At 44.3% G+C, this 22,305-nt stretch overlaps 1 protein-coding gene across 1 annotated transcript in view; it reads right to left on the bottom strand.

Moving 5' to 3' along the window:
* Positions 1–22,305, bottom strand: part of SESTD1 (SEC14 and spectrin domain containing 1) — a 138,171-nt gene that overhangs the window by 87,230 nt on the left and 28,636 nt on the right. Inside the window, exons 4-5 of the mRNA XM_033945936.1 lie at positions 16,464–16,554; positions 5,648–5,761 (exon numbers count right to left, since the gene is read on the bottom strand). Of these exons, the coding sequence (XP_033801827.1) occupies positions 5,648–5,761; positions 16,464–16,554 (205 nt within the window). The remainder of the gene's footprint in view (positions 1–5,647; positions 5,762–16,463; positions 16,555–22,305) is intronic.

The raw sequence follows: 22,305 nt of genomic DNA, 5'->3' as shown, positions 1-22,305 counted from the left end.
CATGTCACTTCCAATGCATCAGAGGAAAGGGTCTGCCAGGGCTGGCCACGAGCAGCCTCCTGCTGACAGCTGCACTTTGGGTAAGGGAGAGAGAGAAGGAGGAAGTGAGGGAGTTCGCGGCTCAGGACTACTGCCTGCTTCTGCCACTTCGGGGCTGGAGGGAGGGAGGAGGGTTTGCGGCTCTGGACTGCTGTTGCACTGGTGCTTCGGGGTGGGAGGGAGGAAGGATTTGCGGCTCAGGACAATGCCGTTGGTGCTTTGGGGACTTTTTTTTTTTTTTTTACACACCAGCAGTTTTTTTTTTTGCCAGTTTTATGAGAGTCTCATTTAACTGAGACCCAGTTAGCCGAGACTCTACTGTACAGGGTATGTGTGTATCTGGGATGGGTGGGGATTGTATGTGTCTTAGGAATGTATATAGGAGTTGTAGGAGTCTAAGGGGGGTGGGATGTGAATGGTGAGAGAATGTATAGCGAGTGAAGAGAATGGAAGATTAGGTTCTTACCTGGATAATCTTCTGTTAATCCTCTCAAGAATCTATGTGTTAGTTGTTCAATCCAAACCTGTGAACCGGGTTTTGCAGAAGTGTGATACTCGCAGCTTTCAACACCTTTCACATTGTCAGTGGAGTATAGTGCCCCCCTCAGTTTTGTCCCAAAGCAATCGAGCACCAATGGAATAAAACACAAAGAAGAAGGGGGTATGTGGAACTTCCCCGTTGACATCTTACAGTTGTGGTCTGTAGCTCATAAAGGAACAAACAATTAGCAATAAACATTTAAACATGCAAAACATAGCAGCAATAATAATCAACCTGCTGTGTGCAACAAGCATTAACATCAAAGGAGCCAAAGGCAGAATAATGCACTTACATATACAGGACAATCTTGCACAAGGCCAGGTGGCTGGCAGGAGAAGAATTCCAGGCCTGGAAGTGAAAAATATCCGATGCAGAAAACCAGGCTTAACAGAGGAAATCAGAGGGCGAACCATACAAACTCCTGAGAAGATTAACAGAAAGAAGATAATCCAGGTAATAACCTAATCTTCCATTCTGTTACATCTCCTCAGGAGTCCGTACATTAAGTAACATACCAAAGCAATGGTAATGTCTGGACACCAAGGCCCCAAAGGCAACTTCATCTAAAGCCGCCACATCCACTCTGTAAAACCTCATAAAAGATATGAAGAGAAGACCAAAGAACTGCCCTACAAATTTCAGCTGGAGGGACTGACCAAAACTCAGCCCATAAAGTTGCAACACTCCCGGTGGAGTATGTTCTGAGAGAAACCGGTGGCTGCTTACCACAGGTGATATATGTAGACAACATGGCCATGCAAATCCATCTGGCAACAGAGGTCCTGGACACCAGCTTGCCATGCCTGGACCGACTTGTGAGCACAAACAGATGGTAAGAGAGATGAAAATCATTGGTCTTTTCAAAAAAAAAAAAAAAAAGAAGTAAGACTCTTCGCTCATCCAGCTTCTGTAATACTCTATTCTGCCTATTCTAACCAATGGGTTGAAAAGCAGGCAGACGAACTTCCTAGTTAACGTGGAAATTGGACATAACTTTCAGAAGAAAAAAAGGGAACAACATGGGAGGTTATAGCTACCTCCATGATTCTAAGAAAAGTTTCTTTACAAGAGAGAGCTTGTAATTCTAAAATATGTCTCGCAAAAACTATTGCCACCAGGAACACTGTCTATGGGGAGACTAGTGTCAGTATTTCTACAATGGAGAGGAAGCGGTACTCATGGTGCCAATGCTGCTGATGTCCCAATACTCCTCATACCATGCGTCGAGGATAACAACACTGGTACTTCTTCACCTTTGCTCAGTACCTCACATCAGAGTCTCTTGGTGCAGACGATGATAATGACGTGGAATCCATGTACCACCTCAAGGCCAAGTCGGAGAATGCTTGACCTATGGACCTGCTACTGATGCTCAGTGTTGAGATGGGGGAGACTTCCTTGATACTGATGCATCACTAATGTCCAGTGAAGTTCCAGAAGCCATGGGGACCAATGTCCTCAATGCCGATGCCAATGAATTGAACTTCTGAGTGCCAAAAAGTCTCCCACACACAACCTCCCTGGACCTTTGCATTCTCTTCTGCATTTGAGCACAGAGAGAACAGGTTAGGAAGTTATGATCATAGCTTAGGCATTTAAAGCACATGATATGAAGATTAACCACAGACATGGTCCTGTTGCACTGAAAACCAAAAAACTCTGTGGAGTGACGATGTTCCCAAATGGACTTTATTTGAAAGTATCAAAGTTCCAAAGGTACAGTAAAATCATCCACATAAAATAATTTGATCCACATAAAAGTAAATCATCCACATAAGAGCCTTAAAGGACCTAGTCCACTAGGGATACAGGACCCAACACGGTCCGCGTTTCGACAAAAAGTCTTCTCCAGGGGTCCCTGGGGGTCCTATAAAGGTGAGTACGTGGGAAACAATTGTGTGGTGAACCTTTAAGGCTCTTATGTGGATGGAATTATTTTATGTGGATGATTTTAGTGTACCTTTGGAACTTTGATACTTTCAAATAAAGTCCATTTGGGAACATCATCACTCCACAGAGTTTTTTTGGTTTTCTCTGGATTTTCTTCTTTGTGGATATTTTGGGGTCAATTCCTTTTGTTTTTTGCCTGTTGCACTGAATACACTTCTTAAACCCACTGGCAGGTTTCAGGGACATTATGGGCTGCAGCAAAATCAAAAGGCTCAAAGATGGAGGAAGACAAAATATAAAAATGCTCTCTGGATAAGAGGGAAAGTACCCAGCTGGAAGCTCAGGCCCAAAATAGCCATAGAAAAAGAAATTACCCCATCCCCCCCAAAAAAACCCAACAACCTTCTCTATAAGTAGAGAAGGGAGGGTACAGGAAGACAGCAAAAGACTCCAAAGTACCCATGGAAGAGCGGGAAAGAACAGAAAAAGCAAAATAAACTAAAACTTAGTTTTACAGACCGGATCTTCAACCAGAAGGAGCTCGACTCGGTTAACAATAAAGTAAACATAATACTTAAACATAAGAAGAATGTAGCTGAAATGACTTAATTTCCAAAATGTCAGGAAAATAAAAAAGTTTTCAGAGCTATCCAAAATAAGTTGAAGGGGCCTAAACTTCTCAGTGTAAGCGGTAACTCATTCCAGAACTGTTAGTTTGAAGATGAAAGAATTACTGAATCTCTTGAAAGATCTATTTTTACTAGTGCTGCCCGATTCACGATTCAAATCGATTCACCGATTCATTTCGGGTGAATCGATTTGAATCAATTAAAAAAAAAATCAGCCTCCTGATTCACTGTCTGACCCTCCCCCCTTACCCCCTAAAGCAGGATCGGCAGCGCTGCCTCTTGCTGGCTGGCTCTGCCGCTCCTGCTTTAGAGGGTGAGGGTCAGTCAGGTCAGTGCTGCAGTGTCCGGCTTCCTCTCGGCCTCCCTTTACCTGATTGCAGCAGAGAGCAGCCTGCAGAAAGGATCACGGGTACTTTAGCGATCCTTGCAGGTTGCCATAGGCCTCCGGAGCTGTCGTCCCTCTGCTGCGATCCTGCCTCTGCCCCCATTTACCTAAACAACCGCCTGAACCTAAACCTCACTACTAGACAAAGAAGAACACAGACCCCATTTACCTACCCCCCACTCAAAGGCACTCAGCGCAAGATTTTCGACAGCCTACTAGCAACGCAAGCAGCGAAACTTGACCATACCATCTCTAACTTGATGATATCAACGAGCGACCTCAAATCTTTCCGAAAAGAAATCAAAACCTTGCTATTCAAAAAAATCCATCCAGATGTCTTAACTCTAACCCTGGTTTTACCCTCCGTGTATTCCCCCCCCTAACCTCTCCTCATCTCCAGTTATTCTTTCTCTTCAAAGCCTCAAGCATGTCTACTGCTTCCCAAATTGTATATTTACTAGAACTGCACTATCTCCTATTTGTACAGCACCCCGAACTTTAAATCTACTGGAATAGCCCAGTCATCTTTTCTGCATCCTAAACCCTAAATTGTAATTCTCCAATTTTCTTGTAATCTCCAATCTTCTTGTAATCTTCCTGGAAAAGTCCAGCTGTTTCTTTTGTAATCTGCCCTGAACTGCAAGGTACGGGCGGAATAGGTCATTAATGTAATGTAAAAACAGAGGAATGGGAGAGAGATGGTGATAATGGGATTTAGGGAGGGAAGGAATAGAAAGGGAGAGAAGTTTGACACAAGGGATGTTGTGGAGGGGGGGGGATAGATATACTGGATAGGAGTGTAGTTGGGAACAGAGAGGGAGAGATGCTGGATGAAAGGGTAGTTGAGAAAAGGTAGATCTGTGGATGGAGATGAAAAAAAGGAAAGATGCCAGACCTCCAGGAGAGGGAAGGGAAACGAAAGGGGAGGACAGAGATAGAAGATTGATGGTTAGCACGGAGAAAGAAGAAAAGAAGGAGACCCTGGCAAGCAAGTTATCAGAAGACAACGACAACCAGAGCCTGGGACCAACACGATTTGAATATTGACCAGACAACAAAAGGTAGAAAAAATAATTTTATTTTCTATTTTGTGATTACAATATGTCAGATTTGAAAAGTGTATCCTGCTGGAGCTTTTGTTAGACCGCAAACGTGAGCTAGGATTTAACAGAGAGAGGAAAAGTCTTTTTTGTTTATTTATTTTGTTTACACCACAGTGCCAGTGTGGTTAGAAGAAGGCAAAGGGTGTGAAGAGGCTATAAAATAAATCCACCAGGATGTTTTATAAAACCACCCAATTGGCAGTAAAATCGAATCGAATTTAAAAAATCGATTCAATAGGCTGAATCGAATCGAATTTTTTTTCCCTAAATCGGGCAGCACTAGTTTTTACCCCTGAGGAAAGGAAATTTACGTTTTCATTTTTTAGTACTTCTAGCATGATGAGATCTATGCACATTCCACTCTAGAGGAACTACTAGGGTGATAAAAGATGCCGAATAGAATGTTAAATGCAATACAAACGCACTTTAATTGGATTCTAAGGTACACTGGAAGCCAATGTAATTTCTTAAATAATGGGATTACGTGATCAAATTTACTTCTACCGAAAATAAAACTTTTCTTGTGAAAAGAGGCCAGTCTCATCTGCTCTGAGGAGAAAAAATGACTGAGATTGGTGGAAAGGCACATACACAGTGCTGACTTACCAAAGGCTTTTTGTTTAAATATATTTATTCAGATTTTCAATATTGAATACAGCATTGTAAATGAAGTAGAAACAATACAAAATAGCATCAGTATAAACAAATCAACAATGCTAAACCATCATAAAACCTACCAACCCCCCCCCCCCCCAACCTCATACATTGTGGGAATGATATGGTGGAGGCATGGTACTAACACTAGAATCAATACCAGCCAGCCAAGAGCTATAGAGGTCAATGGGTTCATAAAGGACTCCCAAATAGCAAGCAACACTCTTTCCCACCTGGAGTCCCAATTGACAGGCCCTACCAAAGACTTTTTAAAGAGACATGAACAATGGGCAGCATTCAAACTAGAGCTCCATCAAGGACACTACCTATCTGTGATAACTGTAGTCCTGCTTGCACTCGGAGAATAATAATTTTTTGACCTACATAAAATATTTATAATACATACCTCAAATCCCAGTCTATCTTTCTCTTTCCAGAAACAAAAATGTGTAACCTTCTTGTCCCAAAATTCATCTGGCTTTACCACACAAACAAGTGATACCTCAGCAGGAACAACATTCTATAAAAAAAAACAAAACAAAATAAAGTTTCAACAATATCATGCTTACATGGAGTTTAAAAAAAAAAAACCCAACTCAATCAGTCTTGAAGAAATAACTTCACAGAATAAAACATTTACCCCCTCCTTTACAAAGCCGTGCTAGCTTTTTTAGTGCCAGCTGCCACGGTAAGAGCTCAGATGCTCTTAGGATTCCTATGAGAGTCAGAGCTGTCACCACAGCAGCTGGAGCTAAAAATGCTAGCGCGGCTTTGTAAAGGAAGGGGTTAGTGAATCAGTTTGCATCAATAAATTTTTAGGCGTGTTCCAAGGTGTGTGAAAATATCTATAGATTTCTGCACAAGAAAGTTGGATGTCTGTAACACGTGTTTTTCAAAGTAGAATTCATCAGGCCCATCAGCACGATCACAGAGAACATAAATAAGAATATGAGTAAGAGAGACCTTGAACTTTATTGTTAGAGAAGAGCTAACTAAATTAAAGGTAATCAAACCAACAGGGCCAAACAGGATACATCTGATAGTACTGAAATAATTTAGGAAAGTTTTAGCAGAAACACAGTGTGGCCTTTTCAATGCTTCCTAGTCATTAATCATCTTAACCACTGCGATTCACTACACAAAGGCATTAAAGTGAAAAATTACAAGCGATCATCCAGAACACTGCTGTTAATCTAATCACCAGTCACCGCAAATTTAACCATCTCACTCCTTTACTCAAGACTGCCCATGGCTTCCCATCACTTGCTGCATTACATACAAGATTTTACTGCTCCTCTTCAAAATCCACATTGCAGAGAAACACTTTATCTTTTCAGACACTTAATCCTCTACTGCCCTTCTAGAACCTCACAATAGAATAGTCGTTATTCCAACCTTTCATGAAATCATTCTAGATATCAATCGTCTAGATATCACTATACTCAGTACAAGGCCCAGAGTTATGGAATATGCTTCCTTTTCATCTCGGGCTACAGATATCTCTAGATAAATTTAAGGCTGAACTAAAAACACTTCTTTTCTCTGATGCTTATGTTTGATTCCTTTTCCTTTCTTAGATGCAGGATTCATACAAGTGGCCTGGATGCAGAATTGGCTATCTTGTTTTGTCTACCCCCATTATCCTTTCAAATTTTGTAGTTTTACCCTCTCCCCTGTCACTGTCTAGACCAGTGTTCTAGACCTTTTTACACCCGTGGACCGGCAGGAAAAAAAGAATTATTTTGTGGACAGGCAAACTACTAGGACTAAAATTTAAAAACCCCGTTTCCGCCCCATCTCCGCGAGCTCGGTCCCCACAAATCATCTGATCCCATCCACACAAGCCTCAGTTATGATTTTATATTGAATGTATTTTATTAAAGTATAAAAAGAAACAATATTCTGTAGAATTGTCATTTTATAAGAACATAAGAAGTAAGAACATAAGAACATAAGAAGTTGCCTCCGCTGAGGCAGACCAGAGGTCCATCTCGCCCAGCGGTCCGCTCCCGCGGCGGCCCATCAGGCCCATCGCCTGAGCAATGGTCCCAGACTATCCCTATAACCTACCGCTACTCTTATCTGTACCCCTCAATTCCTTTATCCTCTAGGAACCTATCCAAACCTTCTTTGAAGCCTTGTAACGTGCTCCGGCCTATCACAGCCTCCGGAAGCACGTTCCATGTGTCCACCACCCATAAATATAAAATTATAAATACAAATAATTCAGAGCAAGGATCAACAAAACCCCTGTCTCCCCTCCCCTTCACATATATCCCCTCTATCAAGAAAACTGAACAAGCCAAATTATTACAGAATGCTACACAGAAATATCATGCTAACAGAATACTGAAGTAACACATGACAGGAATAGTTTTAGGGGAGTGCAACTAGGGCAACTGCCCCTTGGTCAGAGAGCGCCCTAAGCCAGCTGGAAGCTAAAGAAGCACTGCCTGGGTTTTGCAGCCCCAGTTATGTCTAACACCAGCTCTAGCAGGATATATATTTCAAATTTGATATATTCTAATCACAAAATAGAAATAAAATTATTTTTTTTTACCTTTTGTCGTCTCTGGTTTCTGCTTTCAATCTTTTTTTCACTCTCTTCCTTCCAGCGTATGCCCTCTCTGTCTCTTCAATCCAGCATCTGCCCCTTCCATCCACTGTCTGTCCTCTCCCCCTTCCATATGGTATCTGTCTTCTTTCTATGTCCCTCTCCCCTTTCCATCCAGCTTGTGCCCCTCTCTCCTTTTTACATGATTCATTCCAGCTTCACTGCTCTCTTCATTTTTATCTCTCCTACACCAGATCTATCATCGTTGTCCCTCTGCTTATTTTTCTGCTGACCCCTTCCTATCATCATTCTCTCTACTTTCTCATGCCTGTGTCTCCCCTTGCCCTCCTCTAATCTCTCTGCCAGCTGTTTCCTTCCTTTTTTCATTCTCCCTTCCCTCCTCCTCCTGTCCAGCAGTAACTCTCTTCCCTTCCTCCCCTCCCAGCAGCATCTCTCCGTCTCCCTCTCCAGTAGCAGCTGTCCATTTTTTTCCTTGCCCAGCAGCTTCCCAGATTCCTTTCCCTCCTCCCCTCCCAGAAGCATCTCTCCTTCTCCCAATCCAGTAGCAGCTGTCTTTTTTTTCCTTGCCCAGCAGCTTCCCAGATTCCTTTCCCTCCTCCCCTCCCAGAAGCATCTCTCCTTCTTCTTCTCCCTCTCCAGTAGCAGCTGTCCCTTTTTTATCTTGCCCAGCAGCTTCCCAGATTCCTTTCCCTCCTCCCCTCCCAGAAGCATCTCTCCTTCTCCTTCTCCCTCTCCAGTAGCAGCTGTCCCTTTTTTTCCTAGCCCAGCAGCTTCCCAGATTCCTTTCCCTCCTCCCCTCCCAGAAGCATCTCTCCTTCTTCTCCCTCTCCAGTAGCAGCTATCCCTTTTTTTTCCTTGCCCAGCAGCTTCCCAGATTCCTTTCCCTCCTCCCCTCCCAGAAGCATCTCTCCTTCTCCCTCTCCAGTAGCAGCTGTCCTTTTTTTTCCTGGCCCAGCAGCTTCCCAGATTCCTTTCCCTCCTCCCCTCCCAGATGCATCTCTCCTTCTCCCTCTCCAGTAGCAGCTGTCCCTTTTTTTTTCCTGGCCCAGCAGCTTCCCATATTCCTTTCCCTCCTCCCCTCCCAGAAGCATCTCTCCTTCTCCCTTTCCAGTAGCAGCTGTCCCTTTTTTCCCCTGCCCAGCAGCTTCCCAGACTCTGATAGTGGTTTTCTCCCCTCCCAGCAGCTCTTCTTACTTCCCAGCGCAGCGATTCACGAAGGCAGCCTCGGGTCCTTTGTTGGGTCGCGCCGCCTCTGAGGAAAGAGGAAGTTGCATCATCAGAGGCAGCCGCGACTCAGCAAAAGCCCCGAGGCTGCCTTCGTGAATCGCTGCGCTGGGAAGTAAAGGAGAGCTGCAGAGAGGGGAGAAAGCCACTGTCGGAGGCTCCCCAAGATCTCTCCGGCCCAGCGCACGCTTCAGATGCTGATCTTGCCGGTCCTGCGCGGACCGGCAGGAAGTTGAAATGAGTCAATCTTGCCGGTTCTGTGCGGACCGGCAAAAATTTCCTGCGGACCGGCGGTTGAAGAACTGTGGTCTAGACCAACATTTTGCTTATTTACTTTATTATTTATATACCACTTATATCCTAAGTGATTTTACATTCAGGCACATATTTCCCTATCTGTCCCGGTGGGCTCAAGCTCTGGGGCAATGAGGTGATTAGGTGACTTGCCCAGGGTCACAAGAAGCGAGGGATTTGAAACCACAGCCTTAAGGTGCTGAGATTGTAGCTCTAACCCCTGTGCCATATTCTCCCCCTCTAATACTTAAGTCTGCAAGCTACTTAAAGACATTTTTTGATAGGCGGGATATTAATCCCTAAATAAACTTGTAAACTTTAAATAAAATGATGGCTTATAAAGACCAGCATGGCTCATTCATTCTGTAAAGTTTGAACCATTTTATTTATAGCAATAAAAATATCTTTAAGAAAAATTTCTTCTGGAATAGAAGAAGAATCATTTGTAGATTGAAAAATAAATTTAACAGGAGCTCGTACCTTAAGGGACAATTAGGTTCTTCCCTCAATAATCTTCATTCTAGTAGAAAGGCATACAAGCCTTGAACCAATGGGTTATTCAGCTGAAATCACAAGTTACATAAAAGGAATCATCTACCTTTTTTTTGGCTCCACCGCCTCTATCCCTGTTCTATGCACATATTCCTCAGTCCATCCCAAAGAATATGAAAACCACTAGAATAGGAAAAAAAAAAAAAAAAAGAGGAGGGCCACAGAGAACTCCCTGACGAAACCAGTCTGCTCTGCCAGTAATCATAAAACAGTTAAACAAAACAAAGTGAAACCCAATAATCCACCTATATATGAATACAAACAGCTCTAACGCTTATGTGACTTTTTTTCCCCCCATTTTTTTTTTTTTCACACAATCAAGAGAGATCTAAAATCACTCATCAGGTAGAAATACGAGTATCTCCAGACACTGTGAAGACCTTCTGGTTATTCAGCACTTCTTCAGATGCATTTGACAGATGAAGGACAAGCATCTAGAAATACACACGTCTGAGACAGAAAGCAGGCGAAATCTAACTCTGACAGGGCAGGGCTTCAAGACTCATTTGCCCTTCTACTTGAAAGATTATCAAGGTAAGAACCTAATCTTTTCTTCTAGTGCAAAAGACATCCGAGTATTGAACCAGTGGGATATGCCAAAGTACCTCCATCTAGAGCAGACATGGGCAAACTATGGCCCACAGGCCATATCCGGCCCGTTTAGTTTTTTAATCTGGCCCGCTGAACCCCCCAGCAATGCAGGTACAGGTGAAGCTCACAAATTTCACCTTGTAAGGAAGATGTCCACCACAGCGGAATCCACATGCCCACCGCCTAGACAGGAATTCAGTGAATGAGCACTGGAACAGGACTATCTGATACTAAGACAACATCTACAGTATAAGATTTCTCTTCACAACGATCCCATGTCTTCCCCACCATCAGACACACAAACCCAGCGCTCTATCCACCCTCTGTCGACCACGAAAGCCCTGCGCACCAACCGCTGCTAGCTGGGCGACGTAGGCTTTTGCTCTTTGCTTCCCCTGGGCTGTTGTCGAGTAGAAGAGTTCAAATCACAGAACACCACTTGCCACATGTACAGCGGGTGGAAGGGTGCGGTCATGAACTCTGGGAGCAGGCTGGAAAGGCAACGTGTTTACCCTTGCACTTAGGGTTGTGGAATTCGTGGTCTACATGAGTGAAACGTTTTTTGTAGCCGTTGCTTGCTTTCCTAGTGGGAATGTGTGTTTGATCAATCTATAGGGACAAGTGATCTAATGAGAAGGTTTCTGTGTGTAGCTCACAGCTAAGGAGTGAAGACTTGCCTTGCTGGGTCCGTGATTTTACTTTAATGTCATCCTGTTTATCCATTGACTTTCCCAAACCACTCGAATATCAGGAGACAGGCAGATAGAAGAAAGACGATGAAACTAGTGGATGTGAAATAAAGCTACAAAGAGGTACATATAAAAACATCAGTAAATACTTTATATACAATTTGGGTGGATGCCAAGAATGTCCTCTGAGTTAGAGTTAACATATTTGTAAAGTTCCATTGCCTTAAGTACCATTGTCCCCCACCACCTTTAAATTAAGTACCATTGTCCCCCACCACCTTTAAATTGTGTTGGTTCAGTGGCGCACAAGCTATTAGCGCTCCAGCCTGGGCCTGCACCGCTCCCTTGAGAGGCAAAAATCATTGGTCACTTGTAGATATTGAAGAAGCACTCAGACATCAAGGAAATAGAGCAAACAAAAATCTTTTTTATAATCTTCCCTTTCATTTTCTTTGAAGACTCCCCTTCCCTCTCCCCCCCCCACACACACAGCTCTTGGTCTAGCCCCCTCTATAAAATTAAAGAACCCATTATTGCCCATAAGTCAAAAAGTTTGCCCACCCCTGATCTAGCGTGTCTGGCATACTTGTATCCCCATGCAGAGGGGATGGAAACAAAATTACAGATTCTGGCTGCCCTGAAACGAGGGTATCTATGCACAACGGATGGTTTTTCAAGGGCTGTCAGACTAGAAGTGATGAATGCAAACTCAGTATAATGGAATAAAAATGAATTAAAGAAAACTCCTTAAGAAAAAAACAACTTTCAGTATAAACTGACTCGTAAATTGTGTGCAGAATTCACATCTACTAAAAAGTGGCGTTACCTATTCACCTTTTTTTTTTTGCAAAATAAAAATCAGGTAATAATACTAGATAAATTTTAATCAGATTATGATCAACTCCCTGGGATATTGGCTCAGTGCTTCATTTATTTCTCTCCTGTGTCTTCATATTTAATTATGGGAAAGATAATTTAACAGTTCAGATACGTTATGCAAATGACATACATGTATATTCCTTTAGGAAAAAACAGTAGCATTATCAAACTTTTCTTTTAATCTGTTAACTAATCCTTGTTTAAAAATAGGCTGAAATGAAATACAACAAATTAGATGATCAGGATATGTAAGCCATACTCCCCTGGAAATGGGTTGCATTTTACTGCCATATGGTACCTCTCCTCTAGTGAAGAAACAGATGTTTGCAACCCTGGGGTCTTGATTGACAGCCAACCTGTTTCTAATCATTGTAGACAAATTCTAAATTAATCTGATTGCTGCAACATTTTTTTGATTAGCCTCCCAAAAAATACATTCAAGGTATTTAGCCTGTGAATAATAACATATCAGCTGCCCTACTGGGTCAGACCAAGGTTCTATCCAGCTCAGTATCCTGTGTCTAACACTGGCCAATTCAGGTGACAAGTACCTGGCAAAATCCCAAAATGTAGATAGATGCCATGCTATGTACACTCAGGCATGAGCAAAGGCTTAACTCGGGTGTCTTAAGAATGGTTTATGGACTTTAGCTTCACCAATTTGTTCAAACTGTTCACTTTGGATGCAAGCAGCGTCTTAACTTGCGGTTCACCACATATTAGCATCTCCACGTATTCACCATTATAGGATCTTCAGGGACCCCTGAAGAAGACTCTTTGTCGAAACGTGGACCGTGTTGGGTCCTGCGTCCCTAGTGGACTAGGTCCTTTAAGGTTTTCATGTGGATTATTTTACTTTTATGTGGATGATTTATTGTACCTTTGGAACTCTTACATTTTTTCAAATAAAGTCCATTTAAGGAACATCGTCATTCCACAGAGTTTCTTTTGGTTTCTTCAAACTTTTAATAAAACAGAGTTACATTAGGTGCTTTTACCACTTTCGTTAGCAACGAGTTCTAGACCTTATCTATGTGTTCTTGAGTGATGATAGGATACAAAGTCATTTGTAAGTGACCCTTCAGAGTATCTGAATCTACGACAGGGGGAGGGGGTGGGACTAACAATTTGTAAAACCAATTGCGGCAGGTGGGGTAAATTTTCCAAATTTCTACAGATATCACCAAGCTTTTATCATGCGCCAAAGTATATTGGATCCTTCCTGAAATCTTGGAGCATGTTCCGGACTGGCTTTACTTGGAATGGCAATTCCTGTCTCCATTGTGTTTGTGTCACGTTTTAAGTATCAAGTTACCTAGGCTTTATAAGGACAATAGAATTTTAGTTTCCACATGGCAAACATCAAAATTTACTAATAACCTAACACCTATTCCAATTCATCAATCCACGTGTCAGTCCTTATGGTTGAACTCCAAGATTCAAATTGGCGAGTTTAAGATCATCTGGAAGCATTGGATGCAGGCAGGTATATGTACTTTAGATGATGTGTTATCAAATGGGAGAATGCTTGATTTTTCACAACTGCAACAATCATTTGGCATTGCAAAGTCTCAAGTATATAAGTGGTTGCAGTTGAAGCAGGCTATTCAGAAGGAATTCCCTGATTGGCGAAATTTAAAAAATCAGTATAGCTTGCCGGGCCTTTGCTTCCAGATAGATATGCTAGGGCATCAAGCAGCCAAGTGGTATAAATTATTATCTGAATATTTGAATAAGAAACCTAAAATTAGTCTAAGAGACATTTGGAGCATTGAGACTAAGCAGCAGATTTCTGCTACTCAATGGCCATGGATTTGGACTTGGAGGATGAGATGTACAACATCAGCATCTATGAGGCAGACTTGGTTTTTTCTGTTGTATAGAATTTTATGGACCCCTGTTCTAAGTCAAATAGATGCTGGCATTGTCATCTCAATATAGGGACACTGGATCATCTGCTGTGCTATTGTCCCTTTATACTTAAATTCTGGAGATACACATGGAGTCAAATCAATATGATACTGGAAGTTTCATTGTCATATGACATAGTGTTATTTGGAACTCTCTTACTACCCAACAGTCCAATTGATGCACTAGATTACTGCTTATAATGACAGGAGTTACTATGCAGCTTATTATGAAAAAATGGGATAGGATAAATTATAATTTTTGGTGGGAAACATTGTGCCAGTTTTATAAGTTTGAGAGAATAAACTCGATACAATTGGGACACTGTAATAAGTTCAATGAGATATGGGGTCCATTGGCGAAGTATTGCAAGAATTGATCATTAGTATCACCTTTTGATTTCTGAATGAGTGTCATACACATTCAGGATGGGTGGGAGGGAGAGGGTGAAATATATATTATCTTATCATTTAATTGCTATTAGTGCTGTCTATTGTTTTACTTATGTATAATTGGTTGCACTTTGTATTGGTTGATTAAAAAAATGAATAAAGAATTGAAAAAAAAAAAAGAGAATGGTTTATGGACTTTAGCTCTACAAATTTGTTCAAACATTTTATAAAACAGAGTTACATTAGGTGCTTTTACCACTTTCGCTAGAAATGAGTTCTAGACCTTATAAAATGTGTTCTTGAATGTAAAAATATTTCTCCTATTGTTTTAAATGTGCTAATATACAACTTCAATGAGCGATCCCTAATGTTTTTATCTATTCTACGCCACTCAGAATTTTAAAGATCTCAGTCTTATATCCCCTCAACCATCTCTTCTCTGTGCTCAACAGCCCTAACCTCTTTAGCCTTTTCTCATATGACAGGAGTTCCAGCCCCTTAATCATTTTCATCACCCTTCTCAGTATCTTTTTAATATATCTTTTTTCAGCAACTAGAATTGATCAAAATACTTTAGATGCAGTCTCACCATGGAGCTATAGAGGCATTATGACAATCTTTGTTTATTCTTTATTTCTTTCCTAATAATTCTTACCCCCTCTTTAACGAATGCATAGTGCGGGATTGAGCACTGGCAGCGGCGGTAACTGCTCCGATGCTCATAGGAATTCTATGAGCGTCGGAGCAGTTACCGCCACTGCCAGCACTAAAACCCACGCTTTGTGTTCGTAAAAGAGGGAGTTAATGTTCTATTTGCTTTTTTAGACATCACCTCATACTGAGCAGAAGATTTCACTGTATTGTCCATGATGGCAACTAAATTCTTTTTCTCGATGGTGACTACCCCCTGTGGAACTTATCATGTAAGTATAATTTGGGTTACTTTCCCCAATTTGCAACATTTTACACTTGTCAACGTTAAATGGAAAGTTGAATGGCAAATTAAAATCTTCCAACTTACAATATTAAATTTTAAAAAATCCCCATTTCAATCAAACTAGATCAGGTTATTTTCAACAGATTGGGATATATACGAGTTTCAATAAGGGAGGAAAAATACCATATACAGTATACTCGAATAAAGGATGAGGATTTGGGACCAAAAAAATGGCCCAAAAGGGGGAGTCTCATCCAATATTCAGGTCATCACCCAGTGACCACCCAACACCCTCAAGGACTTGCTGCAGGCCTCCCTCCGTCGCATACCTATTCCCTGATGATCCAGTGGTGTATCCCGCGCTGAGCCCCTCTTGCCGATCTCGTGGCTAGCAGCCATTGGCACATCCAGGTTAGTATGCAGGAGCGATCTTTTGAGCTCCCACCCAGCCCTGAACCGCTCCCTGAAAGGTTGCCGCCAGTTCTCGCAGGACTCACGGCAGCCATTCAGGGAGCGGTGCAGGGCCGGGCAGGAGCTCGAAAAGCTCACTCCTGCGTGCTGGCCCAGGTGCTGTCTGCGAGATCGGCAGGAGGGGTTCATCACTGAACCACCAGGGAAAAGGTACGCGAGTGAAGGGGGGGGGAGGGGAGGGGAGTAATTGTTAGTATCAGCCGGGACAGGAGACAGGAGAGATCCCTCCTGTCCCAGCCTACCACTAGACAACTAGATGGGGAAGAGGGTACAGGGAAGGAAGATGGGACAGGGTACAGAGCCTGGCAGGAAGGGGCATAGGGTGCAGAGACTGGCAGGGAGAGGGGCTTGGCTTAAAGCCTGGTAGGGCAGGGGGCTGGGTGCAGAGACTGGTAGGTAAGGGGGCTGAGTACAGAGCCTTGCAGGGCAGGGAGGGAAGGGGGCTGGGTGCAGAACTTGGCAGGGAGGGGAGCTGAGTACTTATGCACTGCCAGTTGCAATTCTATAAACCGCACCTAATGGTTGATTTGCAACCACGCCAAACGATGCCTAGGAGACAGATGCTGTTTATAGAATCAGAATCAAAATGCTTATTATTTTCTTATATAAAATAAACTCTACCAAGCATAACCATTCTTTACTTAGATCATTCTAACAAACTGTTTTCCAATTAAGTAAAATTTCTTAGAACAGGATAAAACATACTTTACCTGTAGCATTAAAACAACAGTCTTTACCACATTCCATTGAGATTTCCTGCCATCAACTATTACAGTGAATCCTCTGGCTTTACATTTTTCACTAAAAAAAAAAAAAAAAAGAGAGCAACTTTTAAAAATGAAAAGCAACATATGTGAATGAGGATTTTTATGTGCCTATTCCTTCTGAGGTACAATAAAGTTCTCTATAGATAGAAAGATTAATCATGTACACCATGGAATATCATCATGCAATTGCATAGGACAAAACAGCTCTCCCAGAGTTCAGAACTAATGTAAAATTCTGAGCATGCTCAATCCAATTCCTTTCAGTCTCGATATTTTAAAACTCAAAATCAGCTCTCAAAAATGCAGGTAGGATTGTGTGACTGATTAATCCTGATGTCTAAGAAACACTTGTTACAGGTAAGCAATCAAGTAGGATTGAATCAGGTATAAAAGTGAGTGACTCCCAAGCTTTAATGAGAAAGGAGAAATGAGGTTCTTACCGGCTAATTTATTTTTCTGTTAGACTGTAGACTGGTAAAGTCCTTATGAATGGGTTATATGCCTCACTGCTACCAGCAGGTGGAGACTGAGCACAAACTTGTATATCAGGCTAGATTTCCCCCTAGCAAACCAGTCTGCCGAACCAAGGAACCCAGCCAAGCAGAACCTAGGAAAGACTTCAACTGAAAAACAGTATAACTCACTCCGAACAGGAGTGTTAAAACAACAAATACTTATAAACTACTGTCGGAACATGTGTAGAACTGAATCCTGGTATAGAAAACATCTCCACAGCTCACCAGCTAAGCCATAGCCGCTGTTCTTACTTTTCCCCGGCCTTAGAAAAATACTAGAAACTGCAGAAAAACCCAAAATCTGCACGCGAGCAAAACAAAAACCCACATTCACAGCACAAATACAGGTAGGGTGGGGGACTATACCCGTCTAGCAGGCAAGAACCTAATTTCTCCTTCTGTATCGCCTGTTAGACGGGTATAGTCCTTACGAATGGGACGTACCAAAGCAGTATCCATTAAGGGTGGGACCTCCGAAGGGCCGACACCAGAACACGTTCACTGAATACCACGTCCCGACGTGCTTGAACATCCACACGGTAGTGTCTTACAAAGGAATGCAGAGAAGATCACACTGCAGCCTTGCAAATATCTACTGGAGACACTAGAGAAGACTCAGTCCAAGAAGCTGCCTGACCCTTAGTGGAATGAGCCTTGAGAAATTCTGGAACAGGTTTCTTCTTCAGAAGATAAGCGGAAGCAATAGTCTCCTTGATCCAGCGCACAATAGTAGCCTTAGAAGCGCCATCCCCCTTACGAGGGCTCGCTAGAAGGACAAAAAGATGATCTGATTTTTTGATCTCCTGGGTCCTCTGCACATAAGAGCAAAGGACTTGACTGATATTAAACTTGTGCAACTGTCTCTGCTCGGAAGAGCCCTCCTGGCTACCCAACACTAGGAGGACCACTGCCTGATTGACATGAAAAGGAGAAATTACCTTTGGCAGAAAGGAAGGAACAGGCCTCAAAACAACCTGTCCCCTAGAAAACTCCAAGAAGGGAGCCCTACAAGAGAAAGCCTGCAGCTCAGAAACACATCTAGCGGAAGTAATGGCCACCAAGAAGACCACTTTAAGAGTAAGGTCCTTCAAAGAGCAGTTGCCCAACGGTTCAAATGGAGGGCTTACTAGAACTGACAGAACCAGATTCAGATCCCAAGAAGGAACAGAGGGCCGCACAGGAGGCCTGAGCAATTTGGCAGCCCGCAAGAAACAAATCACATCAGGAAAGGCAATCAAACACTGGCCTTTCAACAATCCATGAAAGGCTGAAAAGGCTGCAAACTGAACCTGGAGAGAAGACCAAGCCAGTCCCCTATCCAGGCCATCCTGCAAGAACTCTAAGATGTTAGGCAGGAAGAGCGAAAAGAGACCACCCCACGTGTATTAATAATAATAACAATTTATATACCGCAGGACCATGAAGTTCTATGCGGTTTACAATGATTAAAAGTGTTACAGATTGAATGGAATAAACATAGTTCAGAGTTAGTGAATAACAGTTCTAAAGATCATTTGTTGAGGACTAAGATTGTATAGGTCAGTTACCTAAGTACTTCAGGGGCAGATGTGTTTTTAGGCGTTTCCTGAATTCCCTATAGGTAGTGGGCATGAGCAGTTGTTCCAGATCTTTAGCCCATAATGCATTACACCACTCCTCAAATAGACATCAAACCTTCACATAAGCCCGAGAGGTGGAAAGCTTCCAGGACCCCAATAGAGTTGAGATCACTTTATCGTAATACCCCTTCTTACCTAAAAGACCCCTTTCAAGAGCCAAGGGATCCAGATCGAATATTGGAATGGGACCCTGAGCCAGAAGGTCATCCAAGAGAGACAGAGGAAGAGGATCCGCCACCAGATACCTCACCAGATCCGCATACCACGGACGTCAGGGCCAATTCGGAGCCACTAGAACCACGAGGCCTGGATGGCGAATTATGCGGAGAAGAACTCTACCCACTAATGGCCACAGAGGGAACACATACAACAGCCCCTCCATTGGCTATGATTGAACTAGAGCATCCAAGCCCTCAGCCTGACCATCTCTGCGATGACTGAAGAAGCGGGGCGTTTTGGCATTGACATGTGTGGCCATCAGGTCCATGAGGGGCTGCCCTCAAAACTGTACTATCAACTGAAAAGCCACTGGGCTTAGACACCACTCTCCGGGATCTAGCAGATGACGACTTAGAAAGTCTACTTAAACATTCTCCATTCAGGCTATGTGGGATGCTGATATTTCTTGAAGGTGCGACTCCGCCCAGACCATGAGCTGAGCAGTCTCCTGCGCCACCAAAGTGCTCCTGGTGCCCCCCTGATGATTGACATAGGCCACCGGCATGGCACTGTCCGACAGAACTCTGACTGACTTGTCCATCAGAAAGGACTGGAAGACTTGCAATGCCAGACGGATGGCTCTGGTCTCCAAATCACTGATCAACTAACAAGCCTCCTCCGTGGACCAGGTGCCCTGAGCTGAATGACCTAGACACAGAGCTCCCCAAACGAGAAGACTGGCATCCGTGAGCAGCACCGTCCACTGCAGCTGATCAAGACTTGACTCTTGTACAAGATGGGGGGGGTCTAAAGCCACCAACGAAGACTGCCCCAAGATAAGCCAGGAAGCAGAACAGGGTGATCCAGACTGTGCGCCTCTGAGGTGACCACCTCCAAAGAAGAGCATACTGAAGAAGACGCATGTGGGTCCTTGACCACCTCACCACATCGAGGGAGGCCGCCATTGACCCCAAGACTTGGAGGAAATCCTGCACCCGAGGACACCGGGACGCCATAAGCAGGCAAATCTGAGATTGCAATTTGCTTACCCGGGACTCTAGAAGGAAGGCACTCCCCAAGGAGGTGTCGAACAGCACTCCTAGATACTCCAGGCGCTGAGTGGGAGTCAGCCGGCTCTTGGCAAGGTTGACTACCCTTACCAACGACTGCAGAAATTCCACCACCTGAGCCGTGACCTGGGTGCTCTCCTGGAACGACTTCGCTTAAATCAACCAGTCGTCCAGGTAGGGATGAACTAGAATGCACTCTCTGCGCAACACTGCCGTGGTGACCACCATCACCTTGGTGAATGTCTGCGGAGCCGTGGCCAGACCAAAGGGAAGTGCACAGAACTGATAATGTAGCCTCAAGATCGAAAAGCGCAGGAAGCAATGATGGGAGGCTCAAATAGGAATGTGCAAGTAGGCCTCAGTCAGAGTAGAGAGGTCAGAAACTCCCCCGGCTGAACCGCCAGAATCACAGACCACAGAGTTTCCATGCGGAAGGAAAGCAGTTGAAGAGCCTTGTTGACCCCCTTCAAATCCAGGATGGGCCGAAAGATTCCTTCTTTCTTTGGCATCACAAAGTAAATCGAGTACCAACCGGTGCCCCACTCCTGCGGGGGAACTGGAACCACCGCGTGGAGATCTAACAATTTTTGAAGGGTCTGGCGAAAGGCCTGCTGCTTCCACGCCACCTGCAAGGGAGAAGCGAGAAAATGATCTGGCAAGGAATGGGAAAACTCCAGAGCATAACTGTCCCGAATCACCTCCAGAACCCACTGATAGGATGTGATGTCTGCCCACTTTGGATAAAAATCCCTCAGCCGGGTGCCCACTGGTACCAAGACAGGCACCGGCAAGGAGTCATTGGGTAACACAGGCGGCAGGGGACCCGCACCCCATTGGGTCCCACGAAAGGACTGCATGCACTGGAAGAACCTACCTCTAGAGAACCCAGGGGACTGAAAAGAGGCAGCCCCTCGACCAGGGCGGAAACAGCGGAAATCACGCCCACGAGCAGCACCACCTCGAACCAGCGACCTAGGCCTATCCTCAGGCAAACGAGGCACTATAGAATCAGTGAGAGTCTGAACCAACCTGTCCAGGTCTTCAAGAAAGATCCTTTAAAAGGAAACTTTGTCAATTTAGCTTTGGACTCCAAATCTGCCGACCAAGCGCGAAGCCACAAGGTACAGCGAGCTGCCACTGCAGATGCCAACAACTTGGCAGAAGCTCGCAATAGGTCATACATGGCATCTGAAAGATAAGAAGCACCCAATTCAATCTTTGCCACCTCGCGCTCGAGTAATTCCCAATCCTAAGTTTTACAGTCAAGGACATGCTCAGCCCAGCGAAAACACACCCGAGTCACAGCCCGCCACACATCGCCGCTTGGACCGCCAGATCTGTCACATCAAAACTCTGTTTAAGGAGGGACTCAGACTTACGCTCTTCCGGATCCTTCAAGGCCGCACCGCCCTCAACAGGCACGGTATGCCTCTTAGAGATGGCCGAGACCACTGCATCCACTACATGCGACTTCAGAGTGTCCCTATCCCCTTCAGGAATGGGATACAGGCGGGCCATGAAGTACGCAAAATGAAAGGGAGCTTCCGGCACCTGCCACTGTGCGAGCTTGATATCCCGAATATCTTGATGCATAGGAAAAGAGCGGGAAGCAGAGCGGATCCCCTTAAGCAAGGGATCCACCGTACGTAGGGACTCCGACATGGTGTCCTCAAAGTGCAAAACAGATGATACCTGAAGGATTAGCTCATGAAGTTCTTCCCGCTGAAAAATGTGCACCACAGACGCATCTTCACCAGCCAGGGAGTGCTTGAACCCCTCGCTGGCAGAATCCGACTCCCCAAAAGGATCCTGGAAATCTCCCCAAGGTCCTCATCAATAATATCTTGCTCCTCTGGGGAAAAATCCTCATCCCAAGAGACCCTCGGGCGTTTGGATAAGAGAGGAGTAGAGCAGGGCAAAACCACCGCTGTGTGGGGTCGTCGGGCGGGGAAGATGTCGGGGGGAAAACCCCCCTGCCCCCCCGCCCCGGAGTGGACACAGAACCTCCAGCCACCAGCACATAAGCTTTACAAAGTGCTAATATAAATTCAGGGGGAAAGACCCCCGGCGGCCCCAAGGAACATACCTTGCCCCTATTTCCAGAACAAGGGGAAGGTCACCTGAGGCAACTGAAATGCAGGAGGAGGTTTCCACTGAAATTGGACCTGAAACCGCCAAAATCGGAGCTCCTGTGGACTGACGCATCTGAAAAGCCTGGGACTTTCCTGATGCTAAGGCCGAGCAACCGACTGACGCGAAAAGGGAATCCCCAGCCAGTCCGGCAGCAAGGGAATCCTTTTCTTCCTGACCGTCGGCGGCTGGGGAATCCTCTACGTGGGTGATGGGGGAAGCCCGGGCTTCCCAGCAATCCGAAGCTGACTCGTGAGGTACATGCGGCGGGGTGCCCTGGCTGCTGATATCC

Source organism: Geotrypetes seraphini, chromosome 5, assembly GCF_902459505.1.
Source record: "Geotrypetes seraphini chromosome 5, aGeoSer1.1, whole genome shotgun sequence".
NCBI lineage: Eukaryota > Metazoa > Chordata > Amphibia > Gymnophiona > Dermophiidae > Geotrypetes > Geotrypetes seraphini.
This window is presented reverse-complemented; position numbering and strand designations above follow the sequence as displayed.